Below are 23,739 nucleotides of genomic sequence, written 5' to 3'. Positions count from 1 at the left end.
AGCAGAGAGGCATTAGTGAAGATCACAGTTCACTTCCTGAGGAGAATGAAGCAGGAGGAGCTGGCTAAGCGTCTGCAGAGCAGTAAGAGGATTTCTCTAAAGATTTAACCTGCTGGATAAATGACATTTACTGATGTCTCAGCACACAGAACAACACATATTCAAATACTCATTCTTTACAGGGTGGAAATGTCTGTTTACTGATGTTATTTCTTGTCTTCATTCAGAACTTTTTGCTCCAGTGTGTCGACGTAAACTTAAATCTGCTCTGAAGAAGAAGTTCCAGTGTGTGTTTGAGGGGATTCCTAAAGCAGGAAACCCAACCCTTCTGAATCAGATCTACACAGAGCTCTACATCACAGAGGGGGGGACTGGAGAGGTCAATGATGAACATGAGGTCAGACAGATTGAAGCAGCATCCAGGAAAGCAGGCACAGCAGAAACATCCATCAGACAAGAAGACATCTTTAAACTCCCACCTGGAAGAGATGAACCAATCAGAGCAGTGATGACAAAGGGAGTGGCTGGCATTGGGAAAACAGTCTTAACACAGAAGTTCACTCTGGACTGGGCTGAAGGCAAAGCCAACCAGGACATCCAGCTCCTGCTTCCATTCACTTTCAGAGAGCTGAATGTGCTGAAAGAGAAAAAGTTCAGCTTGGTAGAACTTGTTCATCACTTCTTTACTGAAACCAAAGCAGCAGGAATCTGCAGCTTTGAACAGTTCCAGGTTGTGTTCATCTTTGACGGTCTGGATGAGTGTCGACTTCCTCTGGACTTCCACAGCAAGGAGCCCCTGACTGATGCTACAGAGTCCACCTCAGTGGATGTGCTGCTGACAAACCTCATCAGGGGGAACCTGCTTCCCTCGGCTCGCCTCTGGATAACCACACGGCCTGCAGCAGCCAATCAGATCCCTCCTGGCTGTGTTGGCATGGTGACAGAGGTCAGAGGGTTCACTGACCTACAGAAGGAGGAGTACTTCAGGAAGAGATTCAGAGATGAGGAGCAGGCCAGCAGCATCATCTCCCACATCCAGACATCACGAAGCCTCCACATCATGTGCCACATCCCAGTCTTCTGCTGGATCACTGCTACAGTTCTGGAGGATGTGTTGGAAACCAGAGAGGGAGGAGAGCTGCCCAAGACCCTGACTGAGATGTACATCCACTTCCTGGTGGTTCAGGCCAAAGTGAAGAAGGTCAAGTATGATGGAGGAGCTGAGACAGATCCACACTGGAGTCCAGAGAGCAGGAAGATGATTGAGTCTCTGGGAAAACTGGCTTTTGAGCAGCTGCAGAAAGGAAACCTGATCTTCTATGAATCAGACCTGACAGAGTGTGGCATCGATATCTCAGCAGCCTCAGTGTACTCAGGAGTGTTCACACAGATCTTTAAAGAGGAGAGAGGGCTGTACCAGGAGAAGGTGTTCTGCTTCATCCATCTGAGTGTTCAGGAGTTTCTGGCTGCTCTTCATGTCCATCTGACCTTCATCAGCTCTGGAGTTAATCTGATGGGAGAACAACAAACAACCTCTGTGTGGTCAAAAATATTTTACAAACCTAATCTAAAATTTCTCCATCAGAGTTCTGTGGACAAGGCCTTACAGAGTCCAAATGGACACCTGGACCTGTTCCACCGCTTCCTCCTGGGTCTTTCCCTGGACACCAATCAGAGGCTCCTACGAGGCCTGCTGACACAGACAGGAAGTAGCTCACAGACCAATCAGGAAACAGTTGATTACATCAAGAAGAAGATCAGTGAGAATCTGTCTGCAGAGAGAAGCATCAATCTGTTCCACTGTCTGAATGAACTGAATGATCGTTCTCTGGTGGAGGAGATCCAACAGGCCCTGAGTTCAGGAAGTCTCTCCACAGATAAACTGTCTCCTGCTCAGTGGTCAGCTCTGGGCTTCATCTTACTGTCATCAGGAAAACATCTGGATGTGTTTGACCTGAAGAAATACTCTGCTTCAGAGGAGGCTCTTCTGAGGCTGCTGCCACTGGTCAAAGCCTCCAACAAAGCTGTGTAAGTACAGAGATAGATATGTTTTAAATACTCTGTTTACTTGTTAAAAGGAGAGAAAATAACTGAGTTATTTCTCAGATAATTTCAGTTTGTAGATAACACAGATTCACAGCAAAAAGTTACATCAGATCAGTTCACATAAAGAGGAAAGAAAACCCGCTGCAAGAATGTGGCAACACTTTATAATATGGAATTAGGATAAATGTCCTCATTATTCAACCATCTTTAATGTGAATAATGAATAATTACATAACTCAACTCTTTTCCTGTTATTCCTCCTCAGACTGAGTGGCTGTAACCTCTCAGAGAGAAGCTGTGCAGCTCTGTCCTCAGCTCTCAGCTCCCAGTCCTCCAGTCTGACAGAACTGGACCTGAGTAACAACAACCTGCAGGATTCAGGGGTGAAGCAGCTGTCTGTTGGACTGCAGAGTCCAAACTGTAACCTGGAAGCTCTCAGGTCAGGATGCATTCAGCTGTTCAACTGCTAATCATTTTAATTGAACAGCTGACCTGTTCAGGATGGTGTCTGCTGTTGGCGTCTTTTCTCTCAGTATCTGCCATTTGTGTTGTTTTCTGCAGCCTGTCAGGCTGTCTGATCACAGAGGAAGGCTGTGCTTCTCTGATCTCAGCTCTGACCTCCAACCCCTCCCATCTGAGAGAGCTGGACCTGAGCTACAACCATCCAGGAGACTCAGGAGTGAAGCAGCTATCAGCTGGACTGGAGGATCCACAGTGGAGGCTGGACACTCTCAGGTATGGAGAGGTCTGCTGCAGCATCACACAATGTCTGATGGAGGAGGAAGAGCTGGAAACATGTTCTCTGTCCTTCACTCAGCCCTGTCTTTTTGCTTCATGCTGGTTCTGAGTTTTACATGAACCTATATGTAGGAGCCTTTTTCCTTTGTTCACTCAAGCAGATCTTTACACGGAACATTTAACAGCTTTATGTTGGTCTGCAGCTCAAAAACATCACAGTTTCTACATAAAGGGTGAAAAACTGTGGAATGACTGTTTTCCTGACTTTTCCCTCTTACAGAGACACAGCTTACATCTCACTATGTGATGATGTTCATGTTAAATGTCAGTCAGCTGACTCCCAGGTCAGAGTTTCAGTGTAATTTAAGTCTGATCCGAAGTGGAGATGAAACTTCTGAAACATACTGTCCACGTACTTTCATAACTTATTTCCATAACTTCAGACACAGTCGGCTCCTTTTCCTTTCACCGGCTCATGAGCTGGTTAGAAGTGATGAGGAGCAGCGAGGGAGGAGCAAACCTCTGTCAGGAGGAGGAGGAAATGTCTGCCAGCATTAGCCGGTGTCCCCTTAAAACAGCGTGGATCTGTCAGAATGATGGAGGTTTATCAGGTCATTTCTGAGATAAATGGGCCACAAAGAAAACATACATACCAGCAATCATCTGCTAGTTAATGCACAGCCTGTAAGGAAACATATTCAGCAGATTCAGAGACTTTATTCATCCAGTTAAAGGGATATTTCTGTGTTTTCCAAGTGTGGCTGTGTGAAGGACTCATGAGCAGTCAGCATCTTCCTCGGTGTAGAACAATGTGTGTGTGAGAGCCATGTAATGTCCATGTGTGCATGCTGAAAGAGACGGTGCTGCTCTGACCCCCCTCCTCCTTTCAGGGTGGAGCCTGCTGGAGAACGATGGCTGACACCAGGTCTGAGGAAGTGTAAGTGTGTTCTTCATCTGATTCATGACATCCAGCCATCTTCACACTGTCACATCACTCACTGATCAAAGTGAACAGATGATAGATCAATAACTGCAGCTGGATTGTGTTTGTTCTCTCCATCAGATTCCTGTCGACTCACCATCGACACAAACACAGTGAACAGAGAACTGAAACTGTCTGACAACAACAGGAAGGTGACACATGTGGAGGAGGTTCAGTCATATCCTGATCATCCTGACAGATTTGATCGCTGGCCTCAGCTGCTGTGTAGAAATGTTCTGACTGGTCGCTGTTTCTGGGAGGTCGAGTGGAGAGGAGAGGTTTCTATATCAGTGAGTTACAGAAGAATCAGCAGGAGAGGATACAGAGACTGTTTGTTTGGATACAACGATCAGTCCTGGAGTCTGAGCTGCTGTGATGGTTCTGGTTACTCTGTCTGGCACAAGAACAGAGGAACAGACATCATCTCCTCCTCCTCCTCCTCCTCCTCCTCCTCCTCCTCCTCCTCCTCCTCCTCCTCCTCCTCCTCCTCCTCCTCCTCCTCCTCCTCCTCCTCCTCCTCCTCCTCCTCCTCCTCCTCCTCCTCCTTCTTCTCCTCCTCCTCCTCCTCCTCCTCCTCCTTCTTCTCCTCCTTCTTCTCCTCCTCCTCCTCCTCTTCCTCCTCCTCCTCCTCCTCCTCCTCCTCTGTCTCTCACAGAGCAGCAGTGTATGTGGACCGTCCTGCTGGCACTCTGTCCTTCTACAGAGTCTCCTCTGACACACTGATCCACCTCCACACCTTCAACACCACATTCACTGAAGAACCTCTGCATCCTGGGTTTACAGTCTGGTTACCTGGTTCCTGGTTGTCTCTGTGTTGAGCATAAAGAGTTTCCTCCTGTCAGAGAATCACTGTTGAACAGATAGTTCAGTCTGTACATGTCTGTCTCTTTCACTCAGAAACACCTTTTCAGATTCATGGATTCAGTCAGTTTCTGGTTAAAACTCTTCTGAATGATTCCTTGGAAACTTCTTCCTCTTCCAGTCCTTTAAAGATGGAAGCTGCCATTCTTCCAGGATGTTGTTTTTCTGTGTTTCCAATCAAAGCTTCACACTGAATATCAGTATGTTGTGTTTCACATTTTTCTGTTCTCCATTCTTCATATGCGTGTTCCTTTCAAATGTATGTAGGATGATGTAAGCATGACATTAATATGCATCTCTATTAATGTCCTCACTGCTTTAACACCTGTCATTTGTTCCAGTTACTGGAAACTTAACTGCTCTATGCTACAAAATAGTGAAACTAAAAAAGGATGAGGGATATGACCTCATTTTACTGGTCCAAAGCAAACAATGAAAACTCTTTTGGGACTAATTGGGAACTCCTTAAATATGAGTTGGGAACATTTTTAGGAAAGTGTGGAGCTCAAGATGTCAAAGCGAGAAAAGCAGAAGAGTTGAAGACTGTGTGGAGCAGAACTAACTTATCCAGCAAAAACCCGAATCCTCAACAGAGGAAGAAACAGAAGAACTTGTTCTCCTGCAAATCAAACTCCATGACTTATATTTCCAGAAAGCAAAGGGTGCCTTTATCAGGTCTAGCTCCAAATGGTGAGAAGAAGGAGAACAAAACACTCATTACTTCTTTAATCTTTAATTCCGCCAACAATAATATTAGTAGGTTTCACCTTTAGATTCTGCCACAGGTTTTGGAGCAATCCCATCCGCAGTTTGCATGTTATTTAGATCTCAACCAAGAGTGGAAACCCAACATTTGCCCCTGCTGTCCCTGTTAGATACCCCAGTGGGTAAAGCTTGTTTCTCTGGTAACCATGGTAACAACAACAAACGAATTAAACTCCTGTTAAAAAGTGATGTCACTGCAGTTCCACTCGTGGTCTCATATTGGAATAAATACATGGAACACACTGACTGGAAGAAGATCTGGCTCTTACCCAACCGATCCCTGTTAACCAATGAAGTGAGAGAAATTTAATTTCAAATAATTCACAGATTCTATCCTTCCTTAAAAGATTCAAAGAAGACATTGATGTGAAATGCTCTTTCTGCTCTGGACGTATTGAAACAATTACTTATTTATTTTGGCCCCTATGTCCAAAGTCTGGATGGATGTTTGGAACTTTATTGCTAAAAATGTTTCCAAAGATTTGAAGTTGTTTTGGAGGGATGTTCTGTTTGGGCTCTTTGACTTCAACAAAAATAAAGAAAAATTCAACAAAACATTTATTATTAACCTCATCATACTGATGGCGAAATTTCACATTCATAAATGTAAATTTACTCAGAGAAAACCTTCTTTTGTTGCCTTTCACAGTGAGCTCAGGCAGTTTATTTTCTCCATTAAATTTTCTAACAACCATAAAGATAATATCTGAAAACAATTTCTTTAACAGTTCTTGGTGGGATGGCTCGGGAGTCTGCTGTATCTGTACAATGTTTTGTGTGCTGTGCTTTTTGCACATTTACGTAGAATAATATAAGTAATAATAATAATAATAAAGTTTCTTTAAAAGAATCCCAAGCGGCGCATGAGAGTGACGTCATGAACCGCTCTTCTTCTGCGTTTGTCGGGCTCAGCTGCACACAACATGGCGTCCTCTGACACCATCGCACAATCCCGGTGAGAATTAGCTTCCCATGTGGAGTTAAACACAGTTTCTGAGTCGGATTCCCGTGACAGACTTGAGCAGATTATAGAGAACTTGGCTGCATACTCTGCCGTCACAGATACGATGTCAGCGAAGCTGCCCGAGCTAACTGGCTCTCAGTCCTTCAGCGACTCGACGCCGCGGTGCCTGAGAGGGGACGACCGGTGTCGTGCCGAAGTAGTTCTCCCCGACAGAAGCTGTAGGAGAGCTGGCTCCTCCTAACTATACCCGATTGCACCCATGTCCAGAGGAAAGAACAGTCTGCAGGTCCCTGAAGTTATTGTTTGATGGCTGCTGCTGTCAGTGAGGTTTTGCTAAGTCTCATTATTTGCAGCACAACACCTGCTTGGATTTGTCTGCAGCCAACGTAGGGCGCTATGATTCATTTCAAAGAGCTGAGAACACCCGCACAGAGAACTAAACAATCGTACTGTAGCCCAAACTATTTCCCACCAAAATCCGTCTCATTCTTTTCTTTATCTTTTAACAATGTTTTAATGCGCGCGTGTCCTGACGCGATTCCACGAATACTGTGAAGAAGCGGTGTCCAATAACACGCTGGAAGAAGTTTCCAGCCAAGAATGCGCTGAATGAATGCGGCTGTTCTCATCGTGGTGACGGGCTGACAAATCTACATGGTTGGAACTTTTAATGTTGGAGGGTTGAGATTCCCATCATGCTGTGTGAATGTCACAAGTTACAATATTTCTGTAGAAGTCACAGAGAGTTAAAAACATGTAAAAATCCGCTCTGCCACATACTGTGGGCTGGTTCAAACTGTCACAACTTGGAGGGTATAGTTCAGAAAGCTGAGAATTATCTCCAGATTTCAGCCACATCTCATTTAAAAATATAAAATCAGGCTGAATATAAATGATAAAACCATCTGAAATCAAAGTGCTGTTGGAAAGAGCTTTTTTACATTAAAAATAGTGAATTTAACCGAGAAAATAAAGAAGCTGAAGAACCTTTAATCAGTTCATATCAGTCAGTTATCTCTCTGCTGACTCTCTCATTATCAGACTGATGAACATTAGAGCCAGAATCCTGCAGTAAGAGGAGTAATGTTGGTGAGAACATCAGTATTACTGTATGTGAGGAGTTGTAGTTACTGACCGTGACCACTGGAGGGCAGTGATGATCGTAGTTTCTCTGTTACAGTCCACATGATGACAATGACGTCAGCAAGCAGCAGGGAGTCACAATGCAACAGTTAAAGTAGTTTATACAAAACATTATGTTAGAATAAATGATGACAGAACAGCTGAAAATATATATTAAAAATATAGAACTTTATCTACAGAGTGTCCCAAGATTTAAAAGTTGTATAAATATGGCAGTGCAATAAAACTACTTATTAACAGTGGCGTCATTAGGCTGAAGCCCCCCTAAAATATTAGTTTTTTAATAAAAATATAATAATCATATTTTTTAAATAAAAAAATGCCGACATATTCAATATAAAATGGCCAGAATATGAGTTTGAATAAATAATGATATAACTTGTCGTTATTCCCTTGAATTTTATGATAAATCTGTCAGTTTCCCCTCACTTCATAGCGTAAGGTAGAGAGAGCCCCTTCAGGGCCTCGTTATCCAGCCCATTCCACCTGTTCATATGGAGAACTCCCACATCACTGAACATCCTGTCCACGTTTCCCTGTGACTTTGCTTGCAGTCGGTACCTGCAGCGCTGTACCTTTGAAGCACTCAGAGCCCAACAGAACAGCATCAGGAGAAGAACGGATGGATGAAGAATGGATAGAAGCACGTTCTTCCAAAAAGTCCTTCTTCATCACTGCTGGTAGTAACAGTTAGTTAGCTCCATCCCCAGCTAACAGCAGAAAGTCTCATGGAGTCAGTAAACCAAATCCAAGTGAAACACTTCAGTAGCTTTTACTGGATAAATCACTTGTTTCTGTGTTATTTCAACATGAATCTCCTCTGGGAGGGGAGGCGGGTGTCCTGATCGACTCCTGCCCTCCTGAACATTTACTGTCTGAATTTCGGCCCTCAGAGGGCCCAGAATTTCATTATTTCTGCTCTTTATCCACCGTCTGAACCACCAAACATCTGAAAACCAAACAGAAAATTACAGGAAAGTCTTGTTTCCTTTAGCTTTTGTGAATCATTCCTAAACACCTTCCCCACATGACTGATCACATGATCAATCAGCTGTTTGAGGCAATAAACATGAGCAGCACTGATATAAAAGAAGAGTCCCAGCAGTTTAAAGGATTCTTGCAGATCTCTCTCCATGTTTCTCTGCTTTTTCTTGTGTTTTCTTCCTTCAGGTTTAGTTTCCAGTGAGCCACCGATACTCTGTTTATTTGGACAGCAGCCTTTAGCGCCCCCTGCTGACCGCAGCACGCACTACTTTATTCAGCCCAAACCAGCTGATGGAAACACAATTAGATCACAGGGGGTCAAGGAAGAGCTGAACCGCATCAGCAGCTTCAGGCTTTCTCAGCTCATCCTGCAGGCATCACTGTGGAGACACTTCTGAGTCTTTGAAGGGGACATTTCAGAATAAAAGAGCAGGAAAGTCTTTCTCTACAGTCAGCAGCATAAGAGCATAAATTCTGTCCACACCACACTACATTTGGGCTGTTTGAGGCAACAGCATGAAATATTCAGAAAGACAGCAGTGAAACACTCAAAGCTTGTTGTGGCTGAAGTGTTGATGATGAAGCTCTGAGGCTCACTGTGCTGCTGTTTAATGTTTAAATCCTGCTTCTGCTGGGAGAAACAGAGAAATACACCTTTAGTTTGAAGCTTTGGCGCAGGACAAAAGCAGCAGTCAAACACACCTAAAACTCTGGGGAAATGTTCCACCCAGTTTGCTAAAAACACCTTTGTCTTAGACTTAAAATCCATCTTTTTTTATTCTACTGAGATCAAAACTGGTCATCAGCAGGAAAATCAGAGCAAAATATCGACTGAGATTAAAGCCTGACTCAAAGCCAACCCTGGATCCAGTTCAGCCCATCCTCTGCTCCCTGACTGCCAGGATGAGTGGTCTGTTCACCCAGAGTTCATTTCACTGTTGATCCTGAGCTGGTGAACATCAGTCACACCTGAACACACCTGTTCTGATGCAGAGACAGCCCTACAGGAAGCAGAGACATGTTCATGAGGGGAAGTTAGAGGCTGAATCTCAGAGAGAACTGCAGAACAAAGTTCAGAGTTTGATGTTCAGGAGCTTGGAGGCGTGTTTTAACATGAACTCCACTGGTCAGACAGCTTCTATCTGTCCCGCCTCCATCACAGGTGGACTCTGCTCTGACTGGTTCCAGGAAGCAGCTCACCTGTGTCTCAGTCTGTCGAGTGGAGAGTCTTCTTCTTCTGCAGCTCTGAACAATCTGTGAGTTTCCTGTTTGTTTCTGCTCTGTAATGTTGGAGAACATGTTCGCTTCTTATTTCAGAACAAACTTTGATCACTTTGTGTTTGAAGACAAATCTACATGATGATCAGGTTATTGATTAACTGGAATCAATCAATATGATGATCAGCTGATGTTTCTGTTTGTGTCTGTTTCTCAAACAAACTGCTTCATGTTTTATTTCTGGAATCAAAGTGTCGTCTCCAAGTCAACTTTATCATTTATGCTGCTGTATGTACAGGACAGACAGATTGATATAGCGTTTCCATCTTATCTGATGCCAACAGCAATAAGCATGAAATAAAATATAAAGTAAAAGATAAAAATATATAGATACAAACTAAAAGATATGAGAAAAGTCAAATCTGTATAAATTTGATACATGGCAGGATAAACAGTGAGCTGTTGTTAGTGTGCACAGTGCCATTTAGTTTGTGCGTGGAGGGAGGAGTGAGTCAATGTCAGAGTTTATGAGGGCAGGTGACAGAGAAGGAGGGGGGGGTGATCTGCTCTCACTATGCGCCGCAGGATGCAGGACGCCGAACCACACAGTGATGCAGCTGGTCAGGATGCTCTCAGTGGTTCCTTGGTGGAAGGTGTGCATGATGGGGACTGGTTTATGGTCAGTGGAGCCTGATGGGTGACAATCTCCTTCGTCTTCTCCACATTAAGAGAGAGATTGTTGTCTCTGCACCACGCAGCCAGTTGGCTCACCTCGTCCCTTTAGTTCGTCCTCGTTCAGTCTAGTTTCTGTATCAGCTGCTGGGGGATGGTTGTGTTGAAAGCTGAACTAAAGTCTAAGAACAGCATCCTCACACATGAGTCCTTCATGTCCAGGTGAGTGAGAGCTTAGTGGAAGTTGCATCATCACTGGACCGGTTGGCCCGATATGCAAATTGGTCGGGGTCCAGGGAAGGTGGGAGGACAGATTTTATGTGTGTTGTGGAGAAAAGACTCGTCGTGGTCAGCCTCTTATGGGGAATTTATTGAACAGAACGATGCAGAGACATGTATCATTGAGTGTGTATGTGGCCCAATCTCTGTTCAGCACCTGCTGTGTGCTTCATTTTGATATTAAACATCTGGTTCGAGCTGTGTCAAGGCCCTGCGCTCCCACATAAATCCCCCTGAAATCACTTTTTAGTGATTTAATAAAGAAATAAGCTAACCTAAAAACCTAAATCATCACCACACGTAATCAAGACAAAATTATTCAAATAAAACAAAAATGATCAATTAAAACATATCTCCCCATAAATGGAATGAAATGGAATATATTGAATAAATGGAAGTATTACAAAAGGGAATATATGTAGCAAAGCTGAAACAAGGAAATCCCAATAATAATGAATGAATAATATATAGATATTATATATATGATATATATATCCCACATGTGATTCTGGAGAGGCATCGCCTCACGTTGGCTGAGGACAGCGACAGCATCTGAGGGAGCAGTCTTCTGTGCTGCTGTCAGCTTCAAACCGTCCAAAGAACTGATCAGTCGAGTGATGTCGCTGTCACAGGTCTGTTGTCGGGGTTTATAGTCCCTGATGGTCTGTAGCCACAGGCTCCTTGTGTCTCTGCTGTCAGTGAAGTGTTGCGTCATCCTGCTGCTCTGCTGCCTCTTTGCTTGTCTGATGCCACGGAACCAGTTGGCTCTTGCTGATCTCAGACCAGCCTCATCACCTGCTCTGAAAGCAGCGTTCTGGGCTCTCAGTAAGATGTGGACTTCCCCCGTCAGCCATGGTTTCTGGTTGGCCCGTGCTGTGATGGTCTCGGTGTCCGTGACATCATCAACGCATTTCCTGATGTAACAGTTTATGATGAATACTCCTGGATGTGGATCTGGTGGTTGTAGGTGGCTGCCTGCTAGGTGTGCTTTAACACCAGCCTGTGGTGTTAAAGCAGCCTGTTGTAGTGAAATGCTGAGGCGACACTGACCTGTACCTGCTGGACGGTCTGGTGACTTTAACCTTCAGCCTGTATGCTGGTATTAGCAGCGGGGGGGGGTGAGACCTTGTATTGTGTAAACCAGGTCCAGTTTGTTGTTGGAAAGTCAATGTGTTGGTACAACTGAGGAAACACTGTTTTGAGATTTGCATGGTTGAAATCTCCAGCCAGGAAGAGACTTTCCACCTTTAAAGTCAGAAAGAGCAGCTTCCTGTCTGACCTTTCCAAATAAAATGAGCTTAAATGACCTTCCGTTCTGAAGCTGTGATGCAGGGTATGTATGAGGAAGTTCAGTGTTCATTGTGGTTCAGTCTTTTCACTTCCTGCATTGTCCTGCAGGATCCAGTTGGACCAATCAGAACCTGCAGTGTGGGATTCTGGTGCTCTTTCAGTCAGACTGAAATCATTCTTTAACATCATCCTTCAGTTTCTGTTGTTGATATTTATTCATTACATTCAGAGTACAGATGCTGCTGTTTTTCAGCTGTCAGCAGGAAAAGAAACTCTGAAGTGTCTAAAAGTCAGTTTAGAGGAGATGTTAAAAATCAGGGGCTGCGTTCATAAAAACTCTGTAAAGAGCTGCTCCTGCTGATGAAAATCTAACCAGATTCTTAGAATGGTTGAGAATGAAAGAGTAGATCCTACTAAAGATAAAAGTTATTCAGCAACATGTTAACCCTTAAAAAGAAGGAGGATTTGAGTTGATGTGCAGATGAATGATCTGTGTTTCCTCTGCAGATGAAGGTAGAAAGTGTGTGTGAGCTGATGTGAATCCAGCAGCATGGATCAGTGTGAGGACACTAAAACCACTCTGTGTGGGGAACATGAGAGCCAGAGCAAAGCTCAGAGGTGAGACCACCATCTCTAACTGTCCATGACTCTTCTCCATGTCAGAGCTCAGCGCTCACATCACCAAACCACCTTTATTCACAGGAACCAAGCTGGATCTGCAGCTGAATCTGGACCTGAACCCAGCTGTGTGTCCTTTAAGAGCAACAGGTCCAAGGATGGGTTCATTAATTTCCAACATGATGTTCCATCAGACAAACAGTGAGTAGCTGTCAGTATTCAGTGGAGGCTGCATCATGGTTCAGATGAATTATTTCAGACTTGGATCAGTTCTTCATGTCTCTGATGAGATTAATCAGCTGCATCATGTGTGTAATGTGATGTTTGCTTTAGTCTTTCTGCTCTTTATTAAAACAAAGTGAAGTTTTCTGTTGATTTATTCAAAATGTATAATTTTATTGATATGTCAGTGAGTGAATAATTTGGTGCACCAAGTCTGTATTATTATTATTATTTATTTAATATCACAGCTTCATATAATTTTTTCTTTTAAATGCAAACTGAATTTTACTGAACATTTAAATTTAAAATGTCTTCTTTCTTTTTTTTATTAACAATCAAGGTTAAAATCGGATCAGATTAGACTCAATCGGAGACGCACACTTCAAGCAGAACCTGAACCCAGCTGTGTGTCCATGAGGAGCGACAGGTCAAAAGGTCATTTAATCAACTTTAAATCAGACCAACGTTCACGGTCTCTGAGGTGAGCTGAGTGTAAATGGTGTAACACTGTAAAATGTTCCAGAGTCACTCTGAACAGTTCTTATTCCAACTTGTGTTTAATGTGAGCTCTTATTCACATCATTTCATGTTCACATGTGAAACTGTCAGAGTGGAAAGAATGGATGTTAAAACAGGTCTCTTTCAGTGAGGAAAATTAACATTTTAATTCAGACTCCTGAATCTGATATATGGCTTGGACTGTGTTGAGTGGAAATGCTTCTCCCAGCTCCTCCTGACCCCATGTGGCTGTATGGATCATGGTGGCCTGACGGTTTCTCCTGCAGTGCTGCCTGAGGGCTCCGAGCTCATCCAACAGTGCTTTCTGTCCTTGGCCTTTCCACCCTGAGACTTCCCCAGACTCCCTGAATCTGTTCCCAATATCCTGCTCTGTAGATGCTGAAAGACCAAAGTTCTTTACAGTCTGACTCTGAGGAATATTTCCTGAACTTATTGATGATTCTCTGATGGAGTTTGGCACAAAGTGGTGAGCCACGACCCATCCTTGTTGGAGAGACTGAACCTTTGGTGGAAGCTGCTTTTATACCCAATCCTGACACCCTCACCTGTCAGCAGGTAACCTGCTGGTTGGAGAAGCTCCAGAAGCTGTTCCTGTAGATTCTATAAACTTTCTGTCTTTATTTGACTCCAGAACAACTTTTACTGAGTGTTGCTGCAGCAGATTCTACATTTGCTTCTGTTTTCTAAATACAAAGAAGTTGGTCAGTGAAGACTCTGAAAATCATTTCTTTGGACTCGTCTCTGTTCAATAAAACCAATGAACTGATTCCAGATTGAAGCTCTTGTTGTATTTTAGAAACTACAGCTACAATCCAACCAACACGTCAGCTCGACTCCTCACAAACACACAAATCTTCTGTCTGTTCACACAGTTCTGTGTCCCTTCCTCCTCAAACTGCTTCATCTGACACCAGCTTCCTCCCACTGTTAGAGACACACTGAGCTCTTATCTTCTGGAACACAGATGCTGCTGATGTGCAGCTTCAGAGTTAATCAGCTGCTTTATGGCTGCGTTCACTGTTCACATCCACACATCCCTTCATGGACCTTTACCTTGTGTTTGTCTCTGTGTGGACAGACACAATGTGAGCTCATTCTTCATCATTCCTCCACAGAGTGGACCAGCAGAGCTCAGAGGTTCCCAGTGGTCAGTCTGCCCAGCAGCATCAGACACAGCTGGACTCCATATTTATGGTCTGTACATGTACAACAGCTACTTTTCCATCTATTGTGTTCACAGTCATCTCCAGGCTGCACTTTGCAGACCAGCGGATTGTCAGTGTGTCCAACATGGATCTGATGTTTGGCTCCATGATTTCAGCCTGATTGGCTCATTCATATAGTATTCTGTTCCAGCTGCTGGAGGACAACATGCTCACTTTTGTGAAGGAGGAACTGAAGAAGATCCAGAAGGGTCTGAGTCCAGATTACCCAGAATGCTTAGAGAGTCAGAGGGAGGGTGATGATGAAGAGCAGAGGAGCAGCAGAGAGGCATTAGTGAAGATCACAGTTCACTTCCTGAGGAGAATGAAGCAGGAGGAGCTGGCTGAGCGTCTGCAGAGCAGTAAGAGGATTTCTCTAAAGATTTAACCTGCTGGATAAATGACACATTTACTGATGTCTCAGCTCACAGAACAACACATGTTCAAATACTCATTCTTTACAGGGTGGAAATGCCTGTTTACTGATGTTATTTCTTGTCTTCATTCAGAACTTTGTGGAGGTAAAGTTAAATCTGCTCTGAAGAAGAAGTTCCAGTGTGTGTTTGAGGGGATTCCTAAAGCAGGAAACCCAACCCTTCTGAATCAGATCTACACAGAGCTCTACATCACAGAGGGGGGGACTGGAGAGGTCAATGATGAACATGAGGTCAGACAGATTGAAGCAGCATCCAGGAAAGCAGGCAGAGCAGAAACATCCATCAGACAAGAAGACATCTTTAAACTCCCACCTGGAAGAGACGAACCAATCAGAGCAGTGATGACAAAGGGAGTGGCTGGCATTGGGAAAACAGTCTTAACACAGAAGTTCACTCTGGACTGGGCTGAAGGCAAAGCCAACCAGGACATCCACTTCATGTTTCCATTCACTTTCAGAGAGCTGAATGTGCTGAAAGAGAAAAAGTTCAGCTTGGTGGAACTTGTTCATAAATTCTTTACTGAAACCAAAGAAGCAGGAATCTGCAGCTTTGAACAGTTCCAGGTTGTGTTCATCTTTGACGGTCTGGATGAGTGTCGACTTCCTCTGGACTTCCACAGCAAGGAGCTCCTGACTGATGCTACAAAGTCCACCTCAGTGGATGTGCTGCTGACAAACCTCATCAGGGGGAACCTGCTTCCCTCTGCTCGCCTCTGGATAACCACACGGCCTGCAGCAGCCAATCAGATCCCTCCTGGCTGTGTTGGCATGGTGACAGAGGTCAGAGGGTTCACTGACCCACAGAAGGAGGAGTACTTCAGGAAGAGATTCAGAGATGAGGAGCAGGCCAGCAGCATCATCTCCCACATCCAGACATCACGAAGCCTCCACATCATGTGCCACATCCCAGTCTTCTGCTGGATCACTGCTACAGTTCTGGAGGATGTGTTGGAAACCAGAGAGGGAGGAGAGCTGCCCAAGACCCTGACTGAGATGTACATCCACTTCCTGGTGGTTCAGGCCAAAGTGAAGAAGGTCAAGTATGATGGAGGAGCTGAGACAGATCCACACTGGTGTCCAGAGAGCAGGAAGATGATTGAGTCTCTGGGAAAACTGGCTTTTGAGCAGCTGCAGAAAGGAAACCTGATCTTCTATGAATCAGACCTGACGGAGTGTGGCATCGATATCTCAGCAGCCTCAGTGTACTCAGGAGTGTTCACACAGATCTTTAAAGAGGAGAGAGGGCTGTACCAGGAGAAGGTGTTCTGCTTCATCCATCTGAGTGTTCAGGAGTTTCTGGCTGCTCTTCATGTCCATCTGACCTTCATCAAGTCTGGAGTTAATCTGATGGAAGAACAAACAACCTCTGTGTGGTCAAAAGTATTTAACAAACCTAATCTAAAATATCTCCATCAGAGTTCTGTGGACAAGGCCTTACAGAGTCCAAATGGACACCTGGACCTGTTCCTCCGCTTCCTCCTGGGTCTTTCCCTGCAGACCAATCAGAGGCTCCTACGAGGCCTGCTGACACAGACAGGAAGTAGCTCACAGACAGGGAGTAGCTCACAGACCAATCATGAAACAGTTGATTACATCAAGGAGAAGATCAGTGAGAATCTGTCTGCAGAGAGAAGCATCAATCTGTTCCACTGTCTGAATGAACTGAATGATCGTTCTCTGGTGGAGGAGATCCAACAGGCCCTGAGTTCAGGAAGTCTCTCCACAGATGAATTGTCTCCTGCTCAGTGGTCAGCTCTGGTCTTCATCTTACTGTCATCAGGAAAACATCTGGATGTGTTTGACCTGAAGAAATACTCTGCTTCAGAGGAGGCTCTTCTGAGGCTGCTGCCAGTGGTCAAAGCCTCCAACAAAGCTGTGTAAATACAGAGATAAATATGTTTTAAATACTCTGTTTGCTTGTTAAAAGGAGAGAAAATAACGGAGTTATTTCTCAGATAATTTCAGTTTGTAGATAACACAGATTGACAGCAAACAGTTACATCATTCACATAAAGAGGAAAGAAACACGCTGCAAGAATGTGGCAACACTTTATTATATAGAATTAGGATAAATGTCATCATTATTTATTTATTCAACCATCTTTAATGTGAATAGTTAATAATTACATTACTTAAATCTTTTCCTGTAATTCCCTCCTCAGACTGAGTGGCTGTAACCTCTCAGAGAGAAGTTGTGCAGCTCTGTCCTCAGCTCTCAGCTCCCAGTCCTCCAGTCTGACAGAACTGGACCTGAGTAACAACAACCTGCAGGATTCAGGGGTGAAGCAGCTGTCTGTTGGACTGCAGAGTCCAAACTGTAACCTGGAAGCTCTCAGGTCAGGATTCATTCAGCTGTTCAACTGCTGATCATTTTAATTCTGCTTTACAGTCATGCATGAACAGCTGACCTGTTCAGGATGGTTTTATTATTTATATTTTTATTAAACCTTTATTTAACCAGATAAAAGAACCATTGAGATCAAGACCTGTTTAACAAGGGTGACCTGGCCAAGAAAGGCAGCAGCACACGTCATGGTGGACAAGACAGATGGACAACAATTACATCCACAGACATTAAAGATATAAACCTGTTTTTAATCCAGTGCCTCAAACACATCATTAAAGCTTTTAGGGCAGCAGTAGCAGTGCTGTGCTGCTTCCTAAAACCTGACTGAAAGGGCTTTAGATTGTTGTTTGACTCTAAAAACTCCTTCAGTTGGTCACAGACCAGTTTTTCAAATACTTTCACCAGAGAGCATCATTTTGAGATCGGCCTGTAATTATTCACCGTTGAGCTTTCGCCTCCTTTTAGCAGCGGAAGGACAAACGTGGAGTTCCAAACTTTGGGAAGTTTGTTTGTGCTGAGGCTTAGATTAAAGATACAAGCTAAAGGCTCAGCAATTAAGTCAGCAGCCAGCTTCAGGAAAAATGGGTCCAAACTATCAGGACCAGCTGATTCTTTGGAGTCCAACTTTTTTAGCGCACTACGGAGCTCAGAAACAGACTCAGGTTCAAAATGAAAAGAACAGTCAACAGGGGACAGTTTACAGCAGCAGGCTCATTATTTAAAGAGAGTTTTTAAAGTTACTGTTAAAGGAGTCAAACAAGTGCCCTGCTGTGATGAAACGTTCATTAAAATAGTTTAACAGCACATTTATCAGCCAAGTTCACAGAATCTGTGACCAAAGTTCACCAGAAGCACCAGAAGCAGATCTCACCACATTCCAACATTTCTTGGGATCATTTAGATTTTTGGAGGTTTCAGATTAATAAAATTCAGATTTATTCTTCTTAATTAAGGAGGAACACTCTTTGCAGAGGATGAAAATGATCCAATCAGCCTCTAATTTGGGTTTTCGTGCCTTGGTCCAGGCAGGATCTCTTTCTTTATGGAGGTTTCCAGTTTCAGTGGAAAATAAGGGATTATTTCACTCTTTTATCCTAAATTTATGCGAGGGAGCATGTTTATTGATAAGCTTCAAGAGTTCATCATGAAGGAATTTCCAGGCCAACTCAACATCATCAAGGAGGGAGACTCGTTTCCACTCAAAATTAGACAGATGGAGCAAGAAAGCCTGCTCATGAGAATGTTTCAAATCTCTTCTGAGGAGAATTTGTGGATTAGTTTTGGGGAGTTTGGCATTTCTGACCACTGCAATGGCACAATGGTCACTCAGATGGTTCCAGAAACAACCAGTTTAACCATCTTTAATGTGAATAATTAATAATTACATAACTTAACTCTTTTCCTGTTATTCCTCCTCAGACTGAGTGACTGTAACCTCTCAGAGAGAAGCTGTGCAACTCTGTCCTCAGCTCTCAGCTCCCAGTCCTCCACTCTGACAGAACTGGACCTGAGTAACAACAACCTGCAGGATTCAGGGGTGAAGCAGCTGTCTGTTGGACTGCAGAGTCCAAACTGTAACCTGGAAGCTCTCAGGTCAGGATTCATTCAGCTGTTCAACTGCTGATCATTATAATTCTGCTTTACAGTCATGGATGAACAGCTGATCTGTTCAGGATGGTGTCTGCTGTTGGTGTCTTTTCTCTCAGTATCTGCCATTTGTGTTGTTTTCTGCAGCCTGTCAGGCTGTCTGATCACAGAGGAAGGCTGTGCTTCTCTGAGCTCAGCTCTGACCTCCAACCCCTCCCATCTGAGAGAGCTGGACCTGAGCTACAACCATCCAGGAGACTCAGGAGTGAAGCAGCTATCAGCTGGACTGGAGGATCCACAGTGGAGGCTGGACACTCTCAGGTATGGAGAGGTCTGCTGCAGCATCACACAATGTCTGATGGAGGAGGAAGAGCTGGAAATATGTTTTCTGTCCTTCACTCAGCCCTGTCTTTTTGCTTCATGCTGGTCCTGAGTTTTATATGAACCTACATGTAGGAGCCTTTTTCCTTTGTTCACTCAAGCAGATCTTTACACAGAACATTTAACAGCTTTATGTTGGTCTGCAGCTCAAAAACATCACAGTTTCTACATAAAGGGTGAAAAACTGTGGAATGACTTTTCCCTCTTCCAAAGATACAGCTTACATCTCACTATGTGATGATGTTCATGTTAAACGTCAGTCAGCTGACTCCCAGGTCAGAGTTCAGACCAACCTGACATGTTGTCCACAGTCCGTTCACTTTGTTAGTTCGTTCTCACTCACCAATGATCACAGTTAGGAGTTAAAAACACACAGTCAGGGTTTAAATTAGAAATGGTTACAGATCACACATTTGACCTCTCAGTCCAGCTGCATCAGGTGATCCGTGCAGTTTCACCACTTAATGACGTCCACATTTCTGGCCCTGATGGGCCTCTGCTGACTGGCTGCTGATGAACTGGTGCTGCTGCTGTTGACCTGCTCACATTGGCATCGGTTCAGCATCAAATTCATCCTGTTTTAAACTCACTGTCATAGTCTGAATGGACGTAAATGTGATTTTCAGATTCAGAGAAACCTTCCTCGTCATTGTCTTCCAAATCTTCTTTGTCTTTGGGCTTTGACTGAGCTGTTCCAGAACCCTGTGTTTCTGTTTCCTTTGGAGAAGTTTCTTGGTGGATTTACTGGAATGTTTTCTCTCATTGTCATGTAGCATGGTCCACCTCTGCTTCAGCTGCAGTTTCTGGACAGATGGTTTCACATTTTCCTCAAACAGCCTCTGAAATGGTGAAGAATTCATGCTGGATTCTGTGATGGAGAGTTGACCGGGCCCTGCCTCAGACCCAAACCATTACATTTACAGCTTCAGGCTTCACTGTTGGTTCTTCTGCTCAAATATTGCCTTTAGTTTACACCAAACAAGTTCCCTGTTACAGTGTCCAAATAATTCAGTTTTAGATCCATCCAAAATTATCCAAAGTCCTGGGACCAGATGCATAAATCCATTCATTCATTTTCTCTACCTGCTTAGTTCAGTTCATGGTGGCAGGAACTGGAGCGTATCCCAGCAGCCACAGGGCGAGAGGCAGGTCCACCCTGGGTGGGTCTAGAGTCCATCTCACACACAAACCACTCATACAGATGTTCCTGCATTAAATAAAGAGAATCTGTACACTTCACACATTCCTCAGACTGTGCGTACAGATGTTTTCAGTGTAAATTTAGTCTGATCCGAAGTGGAGATGAAACTTCTGAAACATCCCATACTGTCCTTCGTACTTTCATAAGTTATTTCATAACTTCAGACACAGTCGGCTCCTTTTCCTTTCACCGGCTCATGAGCTGGTTAGAAGTGATGAGGAGCAGCAAGGGAGGAGCAAACCTCTGTCAGGAGGAGGAGGAAATGTCTGCCAGCATTAGCCGGTGTCCCCTTAAAACAGTGTGGATCTGTCAGAATGATGGAGGTTTATCAGGTCATTTCTGAGATAAATGGGCCACAAAGAAAACATACATAGCAGCAATAATCTGCTGGTTAATGCACAGCCTGTAAGGAAACATATTCAGCAGATTCAGAGACTTTATTCATCCAGTTAAAGGGATATTTCTGTGTTTTCCAAGTGGGGCTGTGTGAAGGACTCATGAGCAGTCAGCATCTTCCTCAGTGTAGAACAATGTGTGTGTGAGAGCCATGTAATGTCCATGTGTGCATGCTGAAAGAGACGGTGCTGCTCTGACCCCCCTCCTCCTTTCAGGGTGGAGCCTGCTGGAGAACGATGGCTGACACCAGGTCTGAGGAAGTGTAAGTGTGTTCTTCATCTGATTCATGACATCCAGCCATCTTCACACTGTCACATCACTCACTGATCAAAGTGAACAGATGATAGATCAATAACTGCAGCTGGATTGTGTTTGTTCTCTCCATCAGATTCCTGTCGACTCACCATCGACACAAACACAGTGAACAGATTCCTGAAACTGTCTGACAACAACAGGAAGGTGACACATGTGGTGGAGGTTCAGTCATATCCTGATCATCCACACAGATTTGATCGCTGGCCTCAGCTGCTGTGTAGAAATGTTCTGACTGGTCGCTGTTACTGGGAGGTCGAGTGGAGAGGAAGAGTTTATATATCAGTGAGTTACAGAAGAATCAGCAGGAGAGGAGACATAGACTGTGTGTTTGGATGCAACGATCAGTCCTGGAGTCTGAGCTGCTCTGCTAGTTCTGGTTTCTCTGTCTGGCATAACAGACAAACACAGATCTCCTCCTCCTCCTCCTCCTCCTCCTCCTCCTCAGTCTCTCACAGAGTAGCAGTGTATGTGGACCGTCCTGCTGGCACTCTGTCCTTCTACAGAGTCTCCTCTGACACACTGATCCACCTCCACACCTTCAACACCACATTCACTGAAGAACCTCTGCATCCTGGGTTTAGCTTCTGGTTACCTGGTTCCTCAGTGTCTCTGTGTTGAGCACAAAGAGTTTCCTCCTGTCAGAGAATCACTGTTGAACAGATAGTTCAGTCTGTACATGTCTGTCTCTTTCACTCAGAAACACCTTTTCAGATTCATGGATTCAGTCAGTTTCTGTTTGAAACTCTTTTAAATGATTCCTTGGAAACTTCTTCCTCTTCCAGTCCTTTAAAGATGGAAGCTGCCATTCTTCCAGGATGTTGTTTTTCTGTGTTTCCAGTCAAAGCTTCACACTGAATATCAGTATGTTGTGTTTCTCTGCAGCTCACTTGGAGTGCACGTGTTCCTTTAACATGTATGTAGGATGATGTAAGTTGTGTATTTTGTATATGATTTTGTATTAAAATGCATAATAAGACACAATGATTAATTTAAAGGACACACACACACAGAAGAAAAAGGGGAAATGACAAAAGGGAAAAAACACATCTGAACCTGGAGCCACATTTTACAAACATATCTGCTCTTTACAATGATAATAATGTGATCTGAGTAACGGGAACTTTACGCCTGAAAGCTGTCTGTTTGTATGAAGGTTTTCCTCTGAGATCACACTCCACATGGAGGCAAAGTGTGAGGACAAGTGTGCTGTCATCGCAGCTCCTGCTACTTTATTTAAAGGTGGAACATTTCAAGGTAAACATGCTGAACATGGGACAACATTTTCACGACCCGAGACAAATAAAAACAGCTTGTTTAGTAGCCTTAAACAGAATGAAGCTTCTTCAGTATTGACGGAGCTGCTTATTGTCCATCTCCTCTGATTATTAAGGTGGTATTACAGAGAAAACTCAGTGTGTGAAAGCCTCTGTGTGCGGTTGTAGCCACGGTTGCTCGAACAAACATAAACATGACATAAGATGCCAGGGAATGCCTCCTGTCAGAGTCCTCACAAAGATAGAAGCACAGAATATGTGTTTTACACCCTGTGACAGCGACGCAGAGAGGGTCGAAATGTCAAACGTGTCGTCACCCGCCTGTTTTACTAATTTCTGCTTCTATCTTTATGAGGACGGTCACTCATTCACATATCAGTGTTAAAACCACTGACATCACACCGCTGTGACATCACAGATGCCAACCTTAGCTGAAGAGGTGCAATGCCATTTACACAACAGGTTTAGGTAGTTTCAGAGAAACAATGCTGAAACATCTCACATATAGAATTAAATAAGCTGAACCGAACTTACCTTCAGCTTTTCTGTGGGTCCGAGTAAGCTGAATGCGGTCAGTTAGTTTCTATTACAATTTACAGTTAATGTGAATTTGTGCTGTTAATAGAGAATTGAAGAAAAGACGTTGTGATGTTGGAGCACAAAAACTTTATTTGGACAAAAGGAATAGACGAAGGACGCAAAGAAATGTAAAAGAAAAGTAAGACTTACAGTTCGCTCATCTACCTGCGGAAGGGGGAGTGGGGGGTTAATGGCACAAAATAACTAATGAGACAGTTAAAGTAACACGAGAGAATTTGGTGGCGCCCCCTCAAGTTGGGGGATGCTGCACCACTGTGATGGAAGTAAACCTCCATGAGTTAGTCATCTCCTAAATACTCCTCCGTCTTCCTCAAAACTGAAAAAAAATTAAAGTAAAATGTAAGAGCATTTTTTTAAAAAGTTGACAAACTAATGAAATCATGAGAAAATGAGCAGGAATATCTTAAATATGATGCAGATGTGGAGGAGCAGGGAGTAAACGGCAAAACTGGGTTTCAGCACCTGGAACTGAAAGACAGTCATCGGTGAGTTTGTCTTGAGAGCTTTTTGGCATTAAATGTCCAGTTTTAGCTTAATTAAACAGCTTCAGATTAGTCCTGGTTAAATAAACGGCTTTAACTTGTGGGGACAGTGCAGCTCTCTGCCTTCCACCTCGGTTCTCTTGGCTGAAAACCAGCCTTGTAAGATCAGAGCCTCCGACCCACAACACAAACGCAGCCCATAACCTGTAATCTATTG

General features: G+C 43.9%; 2 protein-coding genes across 2 annotated transcripts; both read left to right on the top strand.

Moving 5' to 3' along the window:
* Positions 1 to 12: 12 nt before the first annotated feature.
* On the top strand, positions 13 to 4,798 carry LOC140273194 (NLR family CARD domain-containing protein 3-like; the record flags this gene model as incomplete). Its single annotated transcript, XM_072368708.1, has 6 exons — positions 13 to 82; positions 228 to 2,028; positions 2,312 to 2,485; positions 2,608 to 2,781; positions 3,675 to 3,721; positions 3,848 to 4,798. Coding segments are annotated over 6 exons (3,003 nt in total), but the record flags the coding sequence as incomplete, so codon positions are not given.
* Positions 4,799 to 8,923: 4,125 nt separating this feature from the next.
* On the top strand, positions 8,924 to 22,050 carry LOC140272630 (NLR family CARD domain-containing protein 3-like). The gene is made up of 10 exons (XM_072368019.1): positions 8,924 to 9,739; positions 12,450 to 12,560; positions 12,645 to 12,761; positions 14,417 to 14,495; positions 14,658 to 14,865; positions 15,013 to 16,816; positions 17,102 to 17,275; positions 19,021 to 19,194; positions 21,067 to 21,113; positions 21,240 to 22,050. The coding sequence occupies exons 2-10, from the start codon at positions 12,493 to 12,495 to the stop codon at positions 21,782 to 21,784; spliced, it is 3,216 nt and encodes a 1,071-aa protein (XP_072224120.1). The 5' UTR covers positions 8,924 to 9,739; positions 12,450 to 12,492; the 3' UTR covers positions 21,785 to 22,050.
* Positions 22,051 to 23,739: the final 1,689 nt, after the last annotated feature.

This window comes from Leuresthes tenuis, unplaced genomic scaffold (genome assembly GCF_036924035.1).
Source record: "Leuresthes tenuis unplaced genomic scaffold, fLeuTen1.0.hap1 SCAF_17, whole genome shotgun sequence".
Lineage (NCBI taxonomy): Eukaryota > Metazoa > Chordata > Actinopteri > Atheriniformes > Atherinopsidae > Leuresthes > Leuresthes tenuis.
Note: the sequence above shows the minus strand (reverse complement) of the source record. Positions and strands in the feature narration are given on the sequence as shown.